Source organism: Hipposideros armiger, unplaced genomic scaffold, assembly GCF_001890085.2.
Source record: "Hipposideros armiger isolate ML-2016 unplaced genomic scaffold, ASM189008v1 scaffold_140, whole genome shotgun sequence".
Classification (NCBI taxonomy): Eukaryota; Metazoa; Chordata; class Mammalia; order Chiroptera; family Hipposideridae; genus Hipposideros; species Hipposideros armiger.
Window position 1 is genome coordinate 2,406,518 of NW_017731490.1, and position 20,136 is coordinate 2,426,653.

The 20,136-nt window shown below is 39.0% G+C and overlaps 1 protein-coding gene and 1 pseudogene across 7 annotated transcripts in view; one reads left to right on the top strand and one right to left on the bottom strand.

Moving 5' to 3' along the window:
- NAA16 (N-alpha-acetyltransferase 16, NatA auxiliary subunit) overlaps positions 1-13,211 on the top strand; it is a 75,255-nt gene extending 62,044 nt beyond the window's left edge. For all 7 annotated transcript variants that reach the window (XM_019650375.1, XM_019650378.1, XM_019650374.1 and 4 more), the window contains 7 exons: positions 2,211-2,424; positions 3,194-3,387; positions 6,416-6,524; positions 6,939-7,037; positions 7,368-7,511; positions 10,907-11,004; positions 11,825-13,211. In XM_019650375.1, the coding sequence (XP_019505920.1) occupies positions 2,211-2,424; positions 3,194-3,387; positions 6,416-6,524; positions 6,939-7,037; positions 7,368-7,511; positions 10,907-11,004; positions 11,825-12,022 (1,056 nt within the window). In that variant the 3' untranslated portion in view covers positions 12,023-13,211. The remainder of the gene's footprint in view (positions 1-2,210; positions 2,425-3,193; positions 3,388-6,415; positions 6,525-6,938; positions 7,038-7,367; positions 7,512-10,906; positions 11,005-11,824) is intronic.
- On the bottom strand, positions 7,529-10,826 carry LOC109386835 (tumor suppressor candidate 3 pseudogene; annotated as a pseudogene).
- Positions 13,212-20,136: the final 6,925 nt, after the last annotated feature.

Consider the following 20,136-nt stretch of genomic DNA (forward strand, 5'->3'; position numbering starts at 1 on the left):
AATGGTTGCTGGAATCTACACATGATAAAAGCACATGGAGCTGTACACACAACTTGTACCAGTGTCGGTCTTTTGGTTTTCCTATTGTGCTATCATTATGTAGGATGTAGGCTTTGGGGGAAGCTGAGAAGAGGATACAGAGCATCTCTATACCACCTTTGCAATTTTTTTGTATCTGTATTTATTCCAGAATAAAAAGTTAAAAAATAGGAAATCAACCTAAGATTATTTAGTTGTTTTTAATTTAAGGAGAATTCTATAATACATCATTTCTTCCAAAAACAAAATTATTTTGTAGTATTCTACGTTTTCTATTTAATCTAGCCATGTCTGGTCCACTGCCATTAGGTAATTGTAGAGTGATCAGTATCCAGGTTTGTGGGGCTCAGCAAGTTCCTGAGACTCAGAACTTGCAGTGGAAAAACTGTGGAAGCGTCAGGCACAGTGGGATAGCTGGTCACCCTGCTTACGGAAGACATTCACTGGAGAGAGGCAGCCTGTGGGCTGTTACTGATAAAGAGGCGGCTTAGATGTTTGTGGTTCCATAGGCTCCCCTGGGATTTGACTTACACTCTGTTTATGGGTGCTGCTAGGAATCTCTCTTGAAACATGTGTCTGCCTTTTTACAGATAAATATTTCTCGGCCAAAAAAAGGTCCTGTAATCTCTTAGATGTTTTATCTCCTGATTTTTGGTACTGCCATTTTCCTTAGTCAGTTGTATTGAATTTTAAAATAATCTTACGGTGCTAGATATAACTTGATTGACATTAAGGAAGACCATCAACAACTTTATGAAATATGTAATTCTTGATTAAAAAAAAGCCACTCTTGTTATTTATGAATCAATTTGTCTAGCTGATGGGAGGAATGCAATTTTTCAATATAACTTCATTAAAGCATGTTTCTTGAAGTAGTAAATATAAATTAATGTGTTTTTTGTTTTTGTTTTGTTTTGTTTTTCTATTTCTTTCTCTCCACACTTGTGTACTTTTATTCTTCTTAGAATTCTACCCTTAAAGTCTCAGGTACTTAATGTAATTCCGTGTATATAGTGTGTTTCTAATTACCAAGACAACTACAATTAATAAATGATATGTACACTTACTAATGTGTCCTCTGCATAGGGAGTTACTGGGCCCCAGGACAGAGGGAGGATGGAGGGTAGAAGAGCTTGGTCTGTATTGGTGTATTGAAGAATTCATTTTTCTCTATGTTTTTGGAGAAGCTAAAGTAGGAGAAAATAAAAAACAGATAGAGATGCATGTAGGAAAGAAAGTAAAAATATAAATTGTTTTGTAGAGGGTTAATCTTTCTATGTAAGGGATTAGTTCTTAAACTTCTTGGGAGTCATGGACTTTGAGAATTGGATGAAAGCCTTGAGCTCTCTCCTTGGGAAAACGTTATGCTTGTTTATACATTGATTCCAGACTAAGAACGTTTGCTAAAATGGATTGTAGGTAGATTAATGGTAGCTTATTGAGTGTGAAAAAACCATAATGCTCTGCATTTGTATAGAAGTTTACAGTTGAAAATGAACTCGAAAGTATGTTCTTTGATCCTTGAACAACTTTAATGAAATTGGCTGTATAGAGTTCTTTATTCCTAACTTAAATAATCGAGGCTCTAGGTAATTAAGAGGTGTGACATACCTGATAAGCAGCTGATCTCTTGAGTTGGCAAATATTGTGCTTATTGAATGTCTGCTGTTAGGTAGGCCCCGTGCCAGGCAGTGGGGATAGACTTGACAAGGCTTGTCCTTGAAGAGCTCATAGTTGATTAGAGCAGTCTGATTTGTAAACGTTTTGTGTGAACCTATAGTATATAGTTAGTCTTCAGTCAGAGTTCTGTTCAACTCTGCCATGCTGATTTTGGGGGAATACTGAGGAGAAATATTTCATTAAAACTAAAATATCAATATGTACTAATTCCCAGGCTTAAAGATAATCTGCTCATCTGATTTACTTAATACATAGAAATTGAGAGTCACAAAACATGATTTCCAGGGAATGAGCATGGATTGTAGGAAGAGAACCTTAACTTATATGCAAAGAAGAACTTGATGTCATCCATGGTGCTGAACACTGGAGAGGGCAACTGGGTGAAATTGTGACTGTTAAAAATGTTTTTTTGGAATTTTTTATGATTTGCTTTTCACAAGTAGACATTACTGAAAAAATGTAAGAGATAATTTTGTGGTTTTGTTTTTAAGCATTTTTTTGAGATAACCGATGATCAGTTTGACTTCCACACATACTGCATGAGAAAGATGACCCTTCGTGCCTATGTTGACCTTCTGAGATTAGAAGATGTACTCAGAAGACATGCCTTCTACTTCAAGGCTGCTAGATCAGCGATTGAAATATACTTGAAATTGTATGATAATCCCCTAACCAATGAAAGCAAGCAACAAGAAATAAATTCAGGTAACTGACAAAGAACTATTTTAAAAGATTTGAAAAGAACACTAAATTTTAGAATGTTGCTAACATAAATAATCCATAGAAAAGTGTATTGTCAAATGAAGGTTGAAGACATTAGATAACTGATATGCCAAAAAGTTGGGGGAAGACGCAGAAAAACACGGCAGGATGATGTTCTATAGCTGATGCTTTTAAATGACCCTAATGGAATGACTTGCAATCTTTTTTTTTTTTTTTATCTTCAGTAAGGCCAATTCAGGAAAAATAGAAATGTTTCTATTAATATCATAATATATTAACATATATTTCTAAAAATAGAAATGTCTATGGGATAAATAAGTTTTTGTATTTTTTTTCCTTATTGAAACTGAAAGTAACTTTGCACTCTTTAAGGAAAAGTGTTTATTCTTATAATTTCTAGTACCTACTTTATTGAAAATAATAATGCTAATGAGACTGTATATATATAGCTTTTATTCATCAGCTCCACTTTACACAGTTTGAAACTTGATACTGAAGAGATGATTTGCCTAAATTTGTGAATTGTGTAGGAGGCAGAGTTGGGCTACAATTGGTTAATTTTAGTTAATGCAGCATTTGCTCGTTGCCTTTTGTGTGCTAGGTTTTGTGTTGGTCATTAGGAATACACTTTCTAACTTTTATTAGTTGCCTTTTCTCCTCCCCCCCCCAAAAGCTTTACTATTGTATTAAAAGAATATGAGATAAACTGGAAACATTTACTCAGAATTTGTGTGCATTTGGATATTTATAGAAAACCTGTCAGCCAAAGAATTGAAGAAAATGCTTAGCAAGCAGAGAAGAGCTCAGAAAAAGGCTAAATTAGAAGAAGAGAGAAAGCATGCAGAAAGGGAACGTCAACAAAAAAATCAAAAGAAAAAAAGAGATGAGGAAGAAGAAGAAGCCAGTGGTCTCAAAGAAGAGCTTATACCTGAGAAATTAGAAAGGGTGAGATGAATGTACTATCTTTATTTGGTAAAATTGGTTATTTCTGTTCTGACCATAAACATGATTTATTGAAATCTATAAGTCAGAAGCCATTTGCAGTAGTTCATCATGGTCGTTATGATGGACATCAGTTTTTGAGTGATAAAATGCAAATTTGGCTAATGCATAAGCTCCACAGACTTGTAGTTGTGGTAGGCAGAATCATGGCCCTCCAAAGGTATCTGCATTCTAAACCCTGGGACCTGGGAATGTGTGACCTTACATAGCAAAGGGGTACGAAGGTGGCAGATGGAATTTAAGGTTGTAATTAGCTGGACTTCAAATAGGGAGATGAGCCTGGGTTATCTAGGTGGCCCTAAGGTAACCACAAGGGGGGACTTAAAAGTGGACAAGGGGGCTGGCCGAATGGCGCGTTGGTTAAGAGTTGGCTTGGGACACCAGCTCTGAGCAGCAGGGCCCCGGTTCAGATCCCACATGAGGGCCAGTGANCTGCGCCCTCTACAGCTAAGATGGTGAACAACAGCTTGACCTGGAGCTGGGCTGCTGTGAGTTGCCAGCGATGGCATAGACTGCAGTGGGGATGGTCAGCAGCTGGTGTGAACTTTCGTGAGTGGCCATGGGCAGCCGTCCAATGGCCGGCGATCAATCTGCCTCACCTGGGAAGAGCGCAATGATAATACCAACATGGGCCAGTGAAGCGACGTATTCCACAACTAGACTGAAGAACAAAAGGACAGCAACTTGTCTGTTCCCCCCCTCCAATTCCCCAATAAAATCTTTAAAAGAAAAAAAAAGTGGACGAGGAGCTGAGGTAGGAGTGGTGTGAGAAGGACCCCCCCGCCCCCCATTGCTGGTTTAAAGATGGAGGGAGGGGTGGGGAGGAGGCAGCGAGGAGCCAAAGCATGCAGGCAGCCTGGAGAAGATGAAAAAGACATTGGGACCGAATCTCCCTTAGAGCCTCCAAAAGGGATCGTCTACTTTAGATGTTTGTAGCACACGGACGGGGCTGCCAGTACTTGGTGTACCATTTCCTTCAGCCTATGGAATAATTTTCTGTATTTTCATAAAATTATATTGACCTTATAATCATCAAAACAACAGAACTATTTCCATTTTAGAAATATTGACTATTTACATTGAATTTGTTGATAATTTTAAAATGTTTTCTCGTTAATTTGGTTATATAAAAAGAACTGTTGTAGGGGTTCAGAACAGGTCACCCCAAGATGTGCCTAAAGACAGCCAAGACCCTGTGGGCTTGATAGAAACTTCTACTGCCCCCCCTGCCCCCAACACCCTTAACTACCTAGAAGAATTTGAATTAGGGGCCCTGTCCATAATAGGTTATCAGAGAGAACGTTTTTTCACCTACCTGTATAGCAGGGCAAACTACTAATTACTGAACACCTGTTCTTCCTGTTGTCATGCAGTGAACCCTCCTTTCCCTCTGAAGCCCCAAGGTGATCCTTAGCTCAGAATGCCATGTCTACCTCATTTTCCCTTCTGTCTTGGAACCTCTCATGTATGTGGGGTTCCCGTATGTATGTATGTATTAGGTTGGTGCAAACATAATTGCGGTTTTTGCATTGTTGAAATTTATCTTTGATATTGGAATGCATTTTTAAATAAATGGGATTATGTTGTACATCATTTTAATGCGCATTTCTCCCTTTATGTTTTTTTGCTAGTGACTTATTACTTGCTGTTTACTTTATATGTATTTTAGATGATGGAAATGATGTTAGACAAAAAGCAAATTCGAGCAATTTTCTTATTCAAGTTCAAAATGGGTCATAAAGCAGCGAGACAACTCACAACATCAACAACTCATTTGGCCCAGGAACTGCTAATGAATGTACAGTGCAGTGGTGGTTCAAGAAGCTTCGCAAAGGAGATGAGAGCCTTGAAGATGAGGAGCGTAGTGGCCGGCCATTGGAAGTTGACAGCGACCAACTGAGAACAGTCATCGAAGCTGATCCTCTTATAACTAGATGAGGAGTTGCCAAAGAACTCAACGTTGACCGTTTTACGGTCGTTTGGCATTTAAAATTGAAAAGGTGAAAAAGCTCGATAAGTGGGTGCCTCATGAGCTGACCGCAAATCAAAAAAATTGTCACTTTGAAGTGTCATCTTCTCATATTGTGTGCAACAACAATAAACCATTTCTTGATCGGATTGTGATGTGCGACGAAAAGTGGATGTATACAACAACCGACGACGACCAGCTCAGTGGTTGGACCTAGAGAAAGCTCCAAAGCACTTCCCAAAGCCAAACTTGCACCAAAAAAAGGTCATCGTTATTGTTTGGTGGTCTGCTGCCTGTCTGATCCACTATAGATTTCTGAATCCCACAAAACCATTACATCTGAGAAGTATGCTCAGCAAATGAGTGAGAGGCACCGAAAACAGCAACGCCTGCAGCTGCATTGGTCAACAGGAAGCACCCAACTCTTCTCCACGACAGTGCCTGAGGACACATCACACACCTGACGCTTCAAAAGTTGAATGAATTGGGCTACGAAGTTTTGCCTCATCTGCTATATTCACCTGACCTCTCGCCAACCGACTACCACTTCTTCAAGCATCTTGACAACTTTTTGCAGGGAAAACGCTTCCACAACTAGCAGGATGCAGAAAATGCTTTCCAAGAGTTTGTGGAATCGTGAAGCACAGATTTTTATGTTACAGGAATAAACAAACTTATTTCTCTTTGGCAAAAATATGTTAATTGTAATGATTCCTATTTTGATTAATAAAGACATGTTTGAGCCTAGTTATAATGATTTAAAATTCACGGCCCAAATACAATTAGTTTTGCACCAACCTAATAAATTTGGTCATTTCTTTTGTGAATCTATCTCATGTTTATTTGATTATTAGACCAGCTGAAAGAACCTTGAGGGTAGAGCTTCCTCCTCCCCCACACTGTTTAAATTACTTCAGATAAGTATTAGTATAAAATTTGGGGGAGAAATTTGACTTGTGTAGCTGTTTTTTAAGTATAATTTTCCTTTCTGTTTCAAAATAGATAGAAAATCCATTGGAAGAAGCTATCAAATTCCTTATACCTCTTAAGAACCTTGTTGCGGATAACATCGATACTCATCTATTAGCATTTGAAATATATTTTAGAAAAGGTAATGGTTTGAATTCAGTTTTTAATTCTTAATTATATTGCAGAAAATAGTCGGTCAGTGTTGTCAGTTAGCTCTATTTTTGTTTTTTAGAGTTCTATTTCAGCCTTTCACAAAGGCTCTTAATCACTTTTTTCTTTTGCTACTCAGAACTTTACTGGGTAATAAAGTAGAATATTATGATCAAGTCCATTTGAAGAGTAGTTAGAACAATCATATAAATTATTTACCTGAAGCAATTCTTCAAGCTTTTCTTTTAAAAATAAAAGTTGTCTCTGATAACCAAAGTTATCTTTAATTTTTGCTTATGAATATTATTATAGGAAAGGTAACATTGTGTTACTGGATTTTAAGTGAGGCTAAAATAAAGTGAAGGAAATATACATAAATATCCTGTTATTTATTTTTCTGACACAGGCAAGTTTCTGTTAATGCTGCAATCTGTCAAACGAGCTTTTGCCATCAATAGTAATAACCCATGGTTACATGAATGTTTAATTAAGTTTTCTAAATCTGGTAAGTATAAACAAGGTAACACTTAGTAAAAACAAATGTGACAATTTAGCTGTTTTCCATTAAGCTGCACAGTAAGAGATATGCAGCAATGTAAAGCAAAAAAAGATGTTTACATATAGTATTTAAATGAAGATGTGTTTATAAATTAAACATGTTAGCAAAGATATGCTAGAAATTAGTACATTTTAAAGCTAGAATGATTATATTCCAAAGGAGCAATATTTTTACCAGGTAAAATATATCAAGCTTAATGATAAGTGTATTTCATTTGATTTTGTTTCAAAGGACAAACCTAAATTTTTAAAAATTCCAAATATTTTGTTTTTATAGTGTCCAATCATAGTAATCTTCCAGACATTGTGAGCAAAGTTCTATCTCAAGAAATGCAGAAAATATTTTTCAACAAGGATTTGGAAAGTTTTAATGAGGATTTTCTCAAACATAATGCTACCTCTCTTCAGCATCTACTTTCAGGTTGGTGTTTAGCTGCCAGGGTTAAAATGTTTATGGAAAAAAGTTAGAATGTAATGAAGAAAAAGATCTGGAAAGATGTTCATCTTTTAGTGATAACACTAATTATCAGAGAAAAGGAAATGAACACGATACCATTTTAAAAAAAATTTTTATTTCACGATTCCATTTTTGATATTTCAAATTAGGAAATTTTTGTTTGTTTGGAAAAAGTGGAAGGAAGTATGTTAAAAATGTGGCCTTTGAGCAGTCTTGTATTTTACTGCTGCATTCATTGTAAATGGGCCCTGTCATTTAGGAAAGCAATTTGTCAATCTTATCAGGAGCTTCACGTTACTTCTGTCTTTTGTTGTACTGAACTGTTGTGAATGATTTTAAAGAATTATACAAAGCAAAGAAAAAGCTTTAGATTTAAGTGCAGAGGTAGTCACTGAAATGCTTGCGTGTAAGTACAGGGAAAAGAATGGAAACAAATTTGATGTATGTCCAATAATAGGGAAAAGTAGTAGGTTTGTAGGATAGGATACCAGGTAATCATATAAAATGATCTTTACTCAAAAGATTTGTAATAGCAGGGGTAAATACTTTTTATCCCTTTATACTGAAACTACCATAAGTAATTTTTCAGTACATGATATTTTCATGCATATACCTTATCTCTGTACAACCCTATGAATTTATTAATATATGTTTCATAGTTTTACTGACATTGTGGTTTTCTTTACTGTTTATAAAGCATGAATTTATAATTACATTGTCATTTATTTCAGTCCTATAACATACATACACTGACTATAATATACTTGAAAAGCACTTCATTGTTTCCGTTGTTCTTTCCAGGGCTAATGTTAAATTTAACCATCTATTTCTATAAATTAAATTTACTAGGAAATCTCACATTTAAAAAAATTATACAAGCTAGATTATCACAAGAAGACAAGGAAGTGAATTTAAGAATTCAAACTAGTATATCAGGAACCCATCTTCATGGTAAACATTGACTATGGAAATCCCACTTGGCGTCACTTAATTAAAAAGCTATAAGGATAGCTGTGGTGCTTGGAACAATGTATGGAAACTAGAAAACTGAAGAAGACCACTAGGCCTTATCCCACCAGGCAAATTATCTGTCTTTTACCAGCTTCTCCTTTGGATGTCGCTGCTTCATTTAGAAGAACCATCCCCATGGTGCTGGCAGTATCACTTGTCCATAGTGTGGGTTCTTCTGAGCATATGGAGGTCCATGGATAGAGGCCACATCTGGCCAGAAGTCGTAGCAAAGACTGTACCACAGAGATATGATGGCCCAACCAGTCTTGTTATAGATGAACTCCAACTTGTTCCTTAAATAGAGCAAAACACCAAGTGACACTTAACGGCCAGAGCAGTGATGCCAGAGTAGTTGGGTGGTCTCATAACTCGAATATGAACAACCATTCTGTCAGCAGTCCACTTTGCTAGCTGTTCAGCAAATTCATCAGCTCCCTTGGGTCTGCCTTTTGGAGAAAAAGGCATGAATGTAGAAGTGGAGTTCATTCTGTGCTGTTGAAAAAAAACACCTGTCCCCTCCTCATAATCCACTGTGCTGAAGAAGAGTTTGTTACAGAGCAGATGAACGGCGCCAGGGTTAGCCAGCACTTGATAGTCTTCATTAGCTTACCAGTCGGGAAGTGGCCTCTTTATATCAGTTATAGGGTTCTGTTCAGCTAGTCTGCAGATGATTCTTGTGGTTGATTGTTATGTAATTGAGTTGTAATTTTAATGTGGTCATGGGAGGTGGCAGGCACAGCATTTATCTGCTCTACCATCTTGACTCTGGATTTCCCAGGGGTAAATACTTTCTAATATGTATGCATTAACATAAAATACAATCTCAACTATGTAAAAATACACACGGAATAAAGGCTAAGAAGTATATACCAAAGCCTTAATGGTTGCCCTTGAGTGTTGTAGTTACGAGTGATTTATTTTTTTAGTAGTTTTACTACTTTCTGTATTTTGTATTGTGAGAATTTATTTATATCCTGCCTTGTTATGGGAAGGAATTTAGACAGTTTATACAAATTCATAAAGTGACAAGAAGGCATAAATGCAAAATGGACAAAAGATTGTGGAAAGGGAATTAGGGACAAAATAAAGTATATAATTAACTGTGCTCCTACTTTAAGCCATATACTGTATTTAAATACTTTAACCCATGCTTTTTATTGTAAAAGGAAACTTCTTGGTTTTGATATGTATGGAAAAAAGTTAATTCCTGTGAGAAATTGCAACACTTCTTGGTAGTAAGGGCAGATAAGAATTCGTCTTCAAGAACATAGGAAAATGAAAGAAAATATTTCTTCATTATAATTATGGGAAAAGCCTTTTCAAATATTACGTGAAATTCTAAAGAAAAGATCATTTTTGCCACATAAAAGTAAAAAAGCAGTCAACCGTAGCTGAGAAAAAAATTAGGAAGAGTAAATGGCCAAAAGTAAGAAAGTTTTGGAGATAAAGAATAGAGTGTGGAAAAAAGAAAAAGGGGGGGGGGGAGTGCTCACTCTACCAGAGCTCAGTCAGAATCACTAACATGGTGTCACAATAGATGGTTCTATTTAATGTGATTGCGAGCGATTTTGATTTTAATTGTGCTCTTTTGATTTCCTACACCAAATATGTACAAGTTTTGTGGTTAAAAGTAAAGCTAAAAATAAAGCTTTAAAAAAGGAAATATCTACTAAATGACTTTAAAAAATAAAAATAGAAACACTATAAAGTCAAAAGATCAATTGAGGAAAAAATATTTGCAGATATGTAACTGAACAAAGCTAATAATAGAGCATTTATAAATTAACAACAATATAAATTAATAAAAAGCCCAGTAGAAAAATGGGCATAGACTATGGACTGTGTAGTTTATTGGAGAACTATAATCTGGGCTTTATTTTTAAATTAACTTAATTTCTTTGTGAACGTGCAAACATTTTCCTATTGTCCCTCCACTACACTCCCCTGTGATAATTATCCCTTAGATGTTTTATTTTACGATGTCATCTATTTGAAATGGTTGATGAATACCACAAATAGCCTATATTTACATTTTGACTTATATCGTTTCTGGGGTGAGGGGTATTAAATTTCTTCTGGTAAGTGTTTAAAAAGCTTCTCATGGTAAAAGAAAAAGCCTTGATTTGTGGTGTTTTAACATAGTATAAATAGTCCCTTTGTGGCCCCAAGCTGTCAGCAAATAGGGAATTGGGAAGCGCTGTCACAGTTGCCTCCTACGAGCTGCTGCGAGCCAGCTCCAGCCCACCGCCGATGAATACTTGGAACCATGTTAAGTCACTGGTCAGTGTAAATCAAATCAAATGTTAAGACATAGGAATCACTCACTTGGACGTGTCTTGGTATTTCAGGTGCTAAAATGATGTATTTTCTGGACAAGTCAAGGCAAGAGAAAGCAATTGCCATTGCTACTAGACTGGATGAAACTTTAAAAGATAAAAATGTAAAGGTAAGATTTTTCACAGACTGCTGGAAATTTATGGATACTGAGTGATCTAACAAAATGTGTCTTGACAACATAGTCCTTGAGTGGGCCTTCCGAGTTTTTCCTGGATTTGAATCTCAGCTCCACCGATTATGAGCTGTCACATTATGAAACTTGCCTCTCTCAGCTTCCTTTTCCTCATTTCTTAGATGAGGATGCAAATGCTGTCAGAGAGTTGGTTATAAGGGTTACTAAAATAATATACTGACGTGCTTAGCCCCTGCCCGGCGCATAGTAAGCGCTCAGTAAGCAGGAGCTGTGGTTACAAACAAAGGGCCCTTCCGTTTAGTGACCACTTTCAGGGAGTCACTTTTTCAAATGTTAGATTTTACTGCCTTTTTAAAACTTTGCAGAATTGATTTTTTTTTAAATTAAAAACTTTATTGGGGAACAGTGTGTTTTTTTCTGGGAATCAGCTCCAAGTCAAGTTGTTGGTCTTCATTTCAGTCTTAGTTGTGGAGGGTGCAGCTCAGCTCCAAGTCCAGTTGCCGGTTTTTTTTTTTCAATCTAGTTGCGGGGGGCCGCAGCCCACCATCCCATGCAGGAGTCGAACCAGCAACCTTGTTGTTAAGAGCATGTTCTCTAACCAACTGAGCCACCTGGCTGCCCCCAGAATTGAATTTTAAAGTGTTCCTTTTTTGAGATGATTACTTACTAGCAGGAAGTTATTTCAGACTATGGCTTTGTTGGCTTTCTCTTGGTTAACTAACATATTGCATCTTTGATTCAAGTAATTATTAACCAAACTTTAAAAAGTAATTTTTCTTTTACTTTATTTGAACAGACTTTAATAAAGGTTTCGGAGGCGCTGCTTGATGGCAGCTTTGGGAGCTGTAATTCCCAATATGAAGAGTACAGGACGGCCTGTCATAACCTGCTTCCTTTCACGGCTGCCTTCTTGCCTGCTGTGAATGAAGTTGGCAGCCACACCACTGCCCTAAACCACACCGCTAACTATGAGGTCCTGGCCAATGAAATCTGAAATCCCATCGAAAACCGACTCCTGTCCACCCACAGCTGACTTCAGCTCAGGGTTCCTTTTCCAGGGTGTATTTAAATATAGGTATGAAATTAAATAATTGGATAGAAATTGTAAATGGAGTATTCTGTGAGCTTATTTTGTTCTTGATCTGACTCTACCAATAGACATAAACATCTGTTAAAATTACCTGTTTATACTTGTACAGTTTTCTTAAACATCTGAATTATCAGCATTGTGATGGGTGCTGTCAACTTCTGTATCATAAACATGGTAACTTCTTACTAAGCTAAGTTGTATACAGCCCCACTGTATTATTTTTTTTTGTAATCCTGGTTTTAGGATCTGTGTGTTGATCACTTATTGGTTTATTATTGTTTATTTGCTCCCTTTTTAATGAAAGCACATCAGTTTTAAAGTGTTAACTGGATGTTAAGAACAATATGGAACTCCTTTTGGCAGATACTGATGTTTATTTTAAGATTTACTTTAGTTTTCCATCTACCCTCATTTTTTCCTGATTTATTATTTCCTTTTTAATACCCATGAAAATAATAATTTCTGTTGAATGCGGGTACTCCAGTTTTATGTAGATGATTCAGAATGTGGGGGTTGGTTTGCCTCTCTATCATTGAAATTCACTGGTAAATTTGTTGCATTTCTCTAGCTCAGTCTTAAAGACCCACAGGCAAGAATTATGCTTTCTTGACTAAATTGCTTTGCGTGTTAACTAGTAGTTTATATCTGAGTGGAATGTGCTTCAAGGAGCATAATAGGGCAGAGTACAAGTTATAATGAAGCATCCTTACTCTTATAGTCATGCACTGACTATTAAGTATGTTTTTATATCAGCAAAATGCGAATTTAAACTATTAGTTTAACTATTAAAGCATAGTGTTGTTGGGCAGTATTTTTCGGGGGATAGCTTTTTTGTTCTATCTTGTACAGAAACAGTAATGGAATCATTCAATATGTTTCTTTCAGAACTGTGTAAATATGTCTGTAATATTAATACTTCCCCTTAAGGCAAAAATAAATTTAAAAAGGGAGATTTTATTTAGAGGAACAGTTCTAATTAAAATGGTTTTCTTTTACTCTAGGCTATTTTAGATTCTTAATTGTTGAGAGAAAAACTCACTGTAAAATAATGCCAACCTACATAATGCTGTAATAAATTATTTTGTACACAGTTGCTTATTTGTGTTTGTGTTATTGTTTCACTCTATCAGAATATTTTTGTAAAATGTTTTTTCTTTGCGGGAGTAAAAACTTTTAATAGTCTTAATTTTTACAAGTTTATAAAAAAATTACTACCTACCAGTATATTCTGGTGCCACGGCAGCTTGTCTTTTTAGTGTTTTAATAGTTTTAGAACTAGGCAATATTTGTCACTAGATATCCTGGCAAACATGTAATTTGTCATGCGTGGTACTTTCAGCAGGATGCCATTTGCATAAACGATGCCAGTTCATCATAACTGATATGGAAATTGTGCTTTTAACTGTAGTCTTTAAAACTTTCCCACTGGGATCAGTTAGCGTTTCTGAGAGTTATGGAGTGGATACAGTTGAAATGTGAGGAGTTCGGTTCAAGGTGTGGAAGAAGGAAGGACAGAAGGTGACCCTGGGATGAGTGAAATCCAGCGGCATGTCGGTCCGTGTATAGAGGTTGTAGCTCTCCTCCCTACTGCATCCCACTTTCAGTATAAATATCTTAAACCTGGCGTATGGACAGAGGTCGCTTTTAGATAAGGGAGGAGAGCTGTATCTTGTCTCCACCCAACCCCCAACCTTGCCAGAGGCCCTTTTAATTTCTGAAAGGAAAGGGGAATAAATATAAGCGTAAAGGAGGGGCATTTTAAACCTATACTTAGAGAAGTCTCTTGTCTCAAGAGAAAAGCAAAAAGTCTTTTGTCCTGTGTGATCCTGCCAAGTTTATCAGAACAGAAAGGAAGAGAAACAAAAATACAAGGCACTGTGTGGTAACTTAAGAATTTGGCTTCAGGTTTTCTTGTGATTTTCTTGAATGAATTTAATGGGCGAAGCCTAGAGGGTAGGGATTCATGGAGCACCTATTAATGTTTCAGACAGTGTTCCAGGTAGGACAGATGCACAGCAGTGAACAAATTAAGTCCTTATTCTCATGAAGTTGAACTAGTGGGGACTGAGACAGTATCAGGTAGTGATAATTTCTGTTTAGAAAAATCAAGCACTGTATGAATATAGAGTAGTGTTGGTTATAGTGAAATGTAAGAATATCCGAATAAGAAGCCTCTTTAAAAGCCTACAGAGAAAAAGATTATTCTTAAATCAGATTGACATCAGATTTCTCAAGAAGATGGAGGAGTTTTTTAAATATTGAAGAAAAACAACAGCTTAAAATTTTATATCCAGCCAAATTAGCATTAGAATGTGACAACATTTAAAAACATTTTTAAGCATACAAACCTCAGAAGATTTACTTTACAAAGGTCCTCACAGAAAATACTTGAGGAGCAATCTTAAGAGATGGAGAATCTGGAAGGTGCGACCAGAGATGGGAATTAGTAATAGATGACTGGCTGTCAGTGTGTCTTAAGTTCTTTAACATGTAGAACAAAAGCATTAGGACAGTTGTAGACTTAAGTAACTATGAAGCTTAAAATAAGAATGACCACGGTTTCAGGCCTAATGACTCCTGTGGCCTGAGAAGCTAGTTAATGAGGTCTGATAAGGTTAATCTGTGAAATAGTTCAGGTGTTAACAGTTTGCTGAAATGATTTTAATCACCATGGCATGCCTACTAGCCCTACCTCGCTGTACTTGGTGACTTTGAATTTCAGGTTAACTGTTGTGATAAGTGAAGGTTCTTTTTCTCCTAGCTAAAGTGTCTTTGTAGCACCTGAGTTGGATTGTATGTTGGCTTTGGCTCTTGGGAGCCTTTGAAAAACTACAGCCATATATAACCGGTCCACCCCACAGCTGATGCAGGAATGGTTGGGGGTTTTCTCGTCATGAGAAGTCATTGAAAGGAACCCTATCTGGGTTATCGCTGCACTCTGAAAGTGCTCGGGATACTCTTAAACTCATCCCACTCCTAATCCACCAAGGATTTGCCTGGACTAGACTCTTGGCAGACCTGTGGCCGGTCTCTGTGACCTAAGGCGTTAAGTCCCTCTGGCTAGTTCTCCTCTCCCACACTCATCTCCAGCTTCTGTGTTCTCTTCCTTAGCCACGCCTCGCTCTAGGCTTCTTCCTTGTATTCTTTGCAATGTATCGTCTGAAAATATTCCACTCCATGGTTATCACTGTTCTGTACGCCTTCTCTCTCTGCCCTCAACAATTTCCTTTATCACTTGACCTTAACTGAAAACTTGAGCTGAGCTCTCCACCCGTTATGCAGCCCTTTCAAGGGGAGGCTGTTTATTTTCTTGCCATGTATCTGGAGAGAGGGTTCGTGGTATCTTCACTCCCAACCACTGCTAGCCCATTACTCTTCCACTACTGTACAAAAACTCACATTTCTTTGAGATTAATGCCACTGGGCTGTACTATGCAAGACCCTCTGTCGTTTATACACCTCTCTGACTCACAGACTTGCTCCTTTCGTCAACCATGCTGAAAATCGGGGGGTTTTAGCATGTTTAGTACACCTATTCAACACTGGGCTCGCGGTTCCTTGATGTCCGTCGCTTCAATGATTTTTATCTTCATCCTAATCAAACTAACCAATCCCCTAGCCACATCCACTCCTTTTCATAGGTAGAAACTTACTTCTGAAATAGTTCACACAAGCCACTCTGACTGATCTGTTTCTTTTAACTTGTTCACTTGGTTAGTCCTTCCATGGCTGCTTAGCCTCATCACAACTTCCCATGACTTTCTCCCAGTTAGCTTTACCACGGGTCTTTAATTCTCATCTTTTTCTTTGGTTTTATAGTTCCGTCAGTTCAAAACTCTTGTCAATAACTTCCTTGTTCCATTGTCCTTCCATCCATATGCCAAGAAAAAATTCCAAGTTTGGTTGAATTCAACCTGTTCTTCAGTCACCCCAAGGCAGCTAACAAGGATTATCCAATTTTACAGACTAATGACTATAGATTAGTCATTCTTGGTTTCCCAGTATGCTGTCTCTTATTCAACTTTTATTTAAAAAAATCTCCTCACTCCTTAGCCTGCCCTTCTTGCCTCACTCTCAGCAGGTGTGTGGTAGGCTTAATCATGTGGTAGCCCTCCCCTCACTCCATCCGAAGATGTCCATGTCCTAATCCGGGGAACCTGTGACTACATTACCTTCCATGGCAAAGGGACTTTGTAGATGTGATTAAAGATCCTGAGAGGGAAAGATAATCTTGGATTATTGGAATAGGCCCTAAATATAATCACAGGGGTCATATATTTTTCTATCATGTCTTTCAAGAAACTTCCATTTCATCTAAGTTACTAATTTGTGGGCAGGGTTGTTCTTAATATCCCTTCATTATCTTTTTAATGTCCATGAGATAAGTAGGGATGGTTGTTTTAAAGATTTTATTGGGGAATTGAGGAAGGGGAAAACTCAGATCTACACAGAGAGGAAGAGTGTTAGAGATGAAATAAAGTTAAATATTTTTCTTAATTCTTTTTTATTCTTAATTCTCAACCATTTTAATTGATCTAACAGATAACAGTTTTTCAGAATAATAGCAACAATATATTTGATGATTTAGCATACGGATAAATGGGGTGAATGACAACAATGTCATAAGAGACAGGAGGGAGGGACTACGACTATGTTAGAAGGCAAAAAAAAAAAAAGTGGAAGACCAAGAAAAAAACGAGCAATTATTGAAAAGTTTTATCTGTCATTTATCATCTAATCTCTATGTATCTATCTTCTATCTAATATCTATCTATCTGTCTGTCTGTCTGTCTATCTATCTATATCTATCTATCTTCTATCTGTCTGACCTGCAATGTCCAATTTGGTAGCCCTAGCCAAGTGTGGCCATTGAGCACTTGAACAGTTATCTAGTGTGCCTAAAGGACTGAATTTTAAATGCTATTTAAATAACCACAGGTGGATACTGGCTGCTAGTGATATCTAATAGTTCTTCCTATCAGGGGCATCTTTCCAATTCATCCACCCAGAGGGGTACCTTTTTTAAATCCTTCAAGGCAGCTTAACGTGCTAGCAAATGTCCACTTATTTGGATACTCCATGTATTTAGCTTGTTTTAAGCTCCCTAAGGTCACCAACCTGGTGTGTCTGGAGTCTGAAGCGCAGCGCCCAGCAAAGTAAGTTCCCATGATATTGCTGATGAACGCTCACAGCCACTAACTCCTGTCGTTAACCTCGTTTGACCCTCACAGTTGCCCCGTGGGAGAGGCATTATTATCGTCCTCATTTTATAGCTAATAGGGATACAGGCTGTCCCCAAAATTTCAGTAGCAGAGCAGGATGTAAACCTCCTCTCTGTCGTCATGCTCAGTAGTCATGTAGTATCGTACCCATTGGTCTGACCTGGTGTGTGTTTAAAGTCTTGTCTCAATAAGAGAGTCGGTTTCCTGAGGACAGGGTGCAGGCCAAGGCCGTGGGGGCGCTCGGATTCCTTCCCTGATTTGTATTTGTTCTCGAGTCCTCACACTTACATGTGTGCAGGGCTGTGCTTGTTATTCTGAAACTTTGAAGTATGTGGTTAGTTCATTGTTCCTCCACTGGAGGGCAAACTTTCCAACTCAATTTTATTTACTTTCCTGCTTTCCTACACTGTACATGGGCCTGAGTTGTTTTCTGTTTCATTGTTCCAGGAAATTCGATTGTTTCCATGTGTTGAATGCTGTGTCATATATGCATTTCTGATTCAGTATCTCCTAAGAGTTGCCTTCCGTAGAGATGAACAATCCCAGATGCAGCTTTGGTTACGTGTGAAGCCCGTCACCCAGTGTGTTGTCGAGGCGGGGGAGTCTGGCGAGGGGAAGGGCCCCGATCTGAGAGAGACTGCGTGGGCCCTGGTCTCAGGCAGGTCACACCCTCCCTGTGCCCCTTCTTGTTTGTGGAGTGAGGCAGGTGACCAGTGTCCCATGATTCTGTGTTCTCAAACTGGGGAAGCCCCAAGAGTCAAGGGTTATGTCAGGCTCGTTGGGGCGACTCCACAGGTGTCTTCCCTGGCACAGAATAAACCCCCAGGTGCACAGGAGCAGATAAACCTCAGCAGCCTCCTGGAACTAAAGGGGTGGAAGCAGTCATGGTTCTGTGTACCATTTGGTCAACTCAGCCCTTTTCCTGGGCTCCAAAGTCTAGACGAGGGGAGTTCTAAGTGTGAGACAAAAGTGAACCGAGCTTTTTAATGCATGAGTCCAGTGTGTTCCACACAGAATGATACAACAACTCTCCACCTGTGTGACTCTAGCCACCTGTTCTTTCCATGCGAGGCTCCCAGGTTCCCCCCGTCGAGCTTGCAGGCCTTCCTTTAAACTTTGCAGCGAGATCTCTGTCTGCAGAACCTGAGAAACATGTCACAGACCAGAACCACATCTTCCGGGGTCACCAGGGGACCTGAGAGTCGTGTGCACCTAACACGGCCCCTTCCAAATGCCATGTCCACCTGCCACGATCACCAGGGTGACCGAGTAACTTAGGGTCTTCCGTGTTCTCATCTCTTCCTCTATTTGTTGCTGACCAGGGAGAGGTTTAATCAGCAGGGTGCTGCAGTCAGAGACTGCTTTGAGCACATCATAAGATTATGGTCTATAATTCTACAACTTACAAACGGAATTGTTTTATTAGCAGAAATGATAACTGTCTTCATCTGTACAATAGGAAATGGCAACCACTGACAACCAACAAAACAAATGGAGGACTGAGCAGGCTTGACTGTGACTTCCATTACTATTCGCTTGTTAAACCTTTTTTTCTCTCTCTTCTCATTGATGAGCATGTCCCTGTTAGCAGGCATCAAAGCTTGAGGACAGTTTGTGGCAGAAAAACTTGAAATGGAAAAGCAATACCGTTAGCTGCTTAATTTTCCCACCAATGGAATAAGGCCGCCATTATTTCGTTTTAGTGGCGAAACGCTTGTATCTGGCTGAAGGCACATCCAGGGGCACAGTTCGAGGACCAGCGCCCTAACCGTCCAGGACTCGGCTCCGGGGCCACACCAGCCTCCTGGATGCTATGCCGGTTCCTCTGATGAAGTTAATCTGCCCCTAACCTATGTCAGCCCCCTATGGCACTCATCATGCTGCGTTCATCACGTTCCGCCTTGCTGGGGCATGATGCGGGTGCCTGGTCATCACCACCACTGGGGGAGCCCCTTGAGCCCAGGGGTGAACGTCACTGCCTGGGTTTGGACCCCCACTCTGCCACTTAGCAGCGGTGCGATCTTTGGCAAGTTAGTGAATGCCTCTCTGCCTCAGTTTCCTCATCTATAAAATGGGCCAACAATAACTTCTTCTTAGGGCTGCAGGGAGGGAGGATTCAATGAGTTCACACGCAGAGCCCTGAGAACAACGCCTGGACAGTCTGTGCCGTATCAGAGTTGGCCGCTATTGTCACGATTATCTTTGTCTCCCCCTCAGCAGCTTGCCAGGGCTTCCTACCGGGGCTCCTGATGGATTCTGCAGACTGGGGTGGCTTTCCGTTGTGTCCTGAGGAATTTCTTTCTAGACAATAGGAGCTTTGTGGCCAGCACTTCTCCTGGGACCCCCAGGGCTCCTGAGCTCCTTTGCCTGAAGGAAACAGCCCTGTATTCTGTGGCTTCCACAGCCCTCATAGGGGGAGCTTAAGAAACCCACCCTAGGCCCCTCACAGAGATTCTTTTCTTATTATCAATGTATAATAATGGTCTAAATAAGAGGTCGGACTCTTCAGTTTGGGAGCTTTCCACCGTGTACTTACACTCCCTCAAGTCAGGTCAGGAAGACAGAGTTACCAAGTACTTGGACGTGACTGGCCCTGGGTGGAAGCTGGGAGCATTTCCTTTCAAAAACCTGTGTCGCCCGAGCAAGAGAACTACCGTGTCTGGCTCTGGGACAGCAGTTGTCCACGTGAGCTGCACATTAAAACCTCTTGAGGAGAGTTTTTAAAAAGCATCACGCGCAGAATTCTCCCCTTATGTGTTCCGAGCCAATTCATCTGAGTGGGGCTTGGGGTTTGGC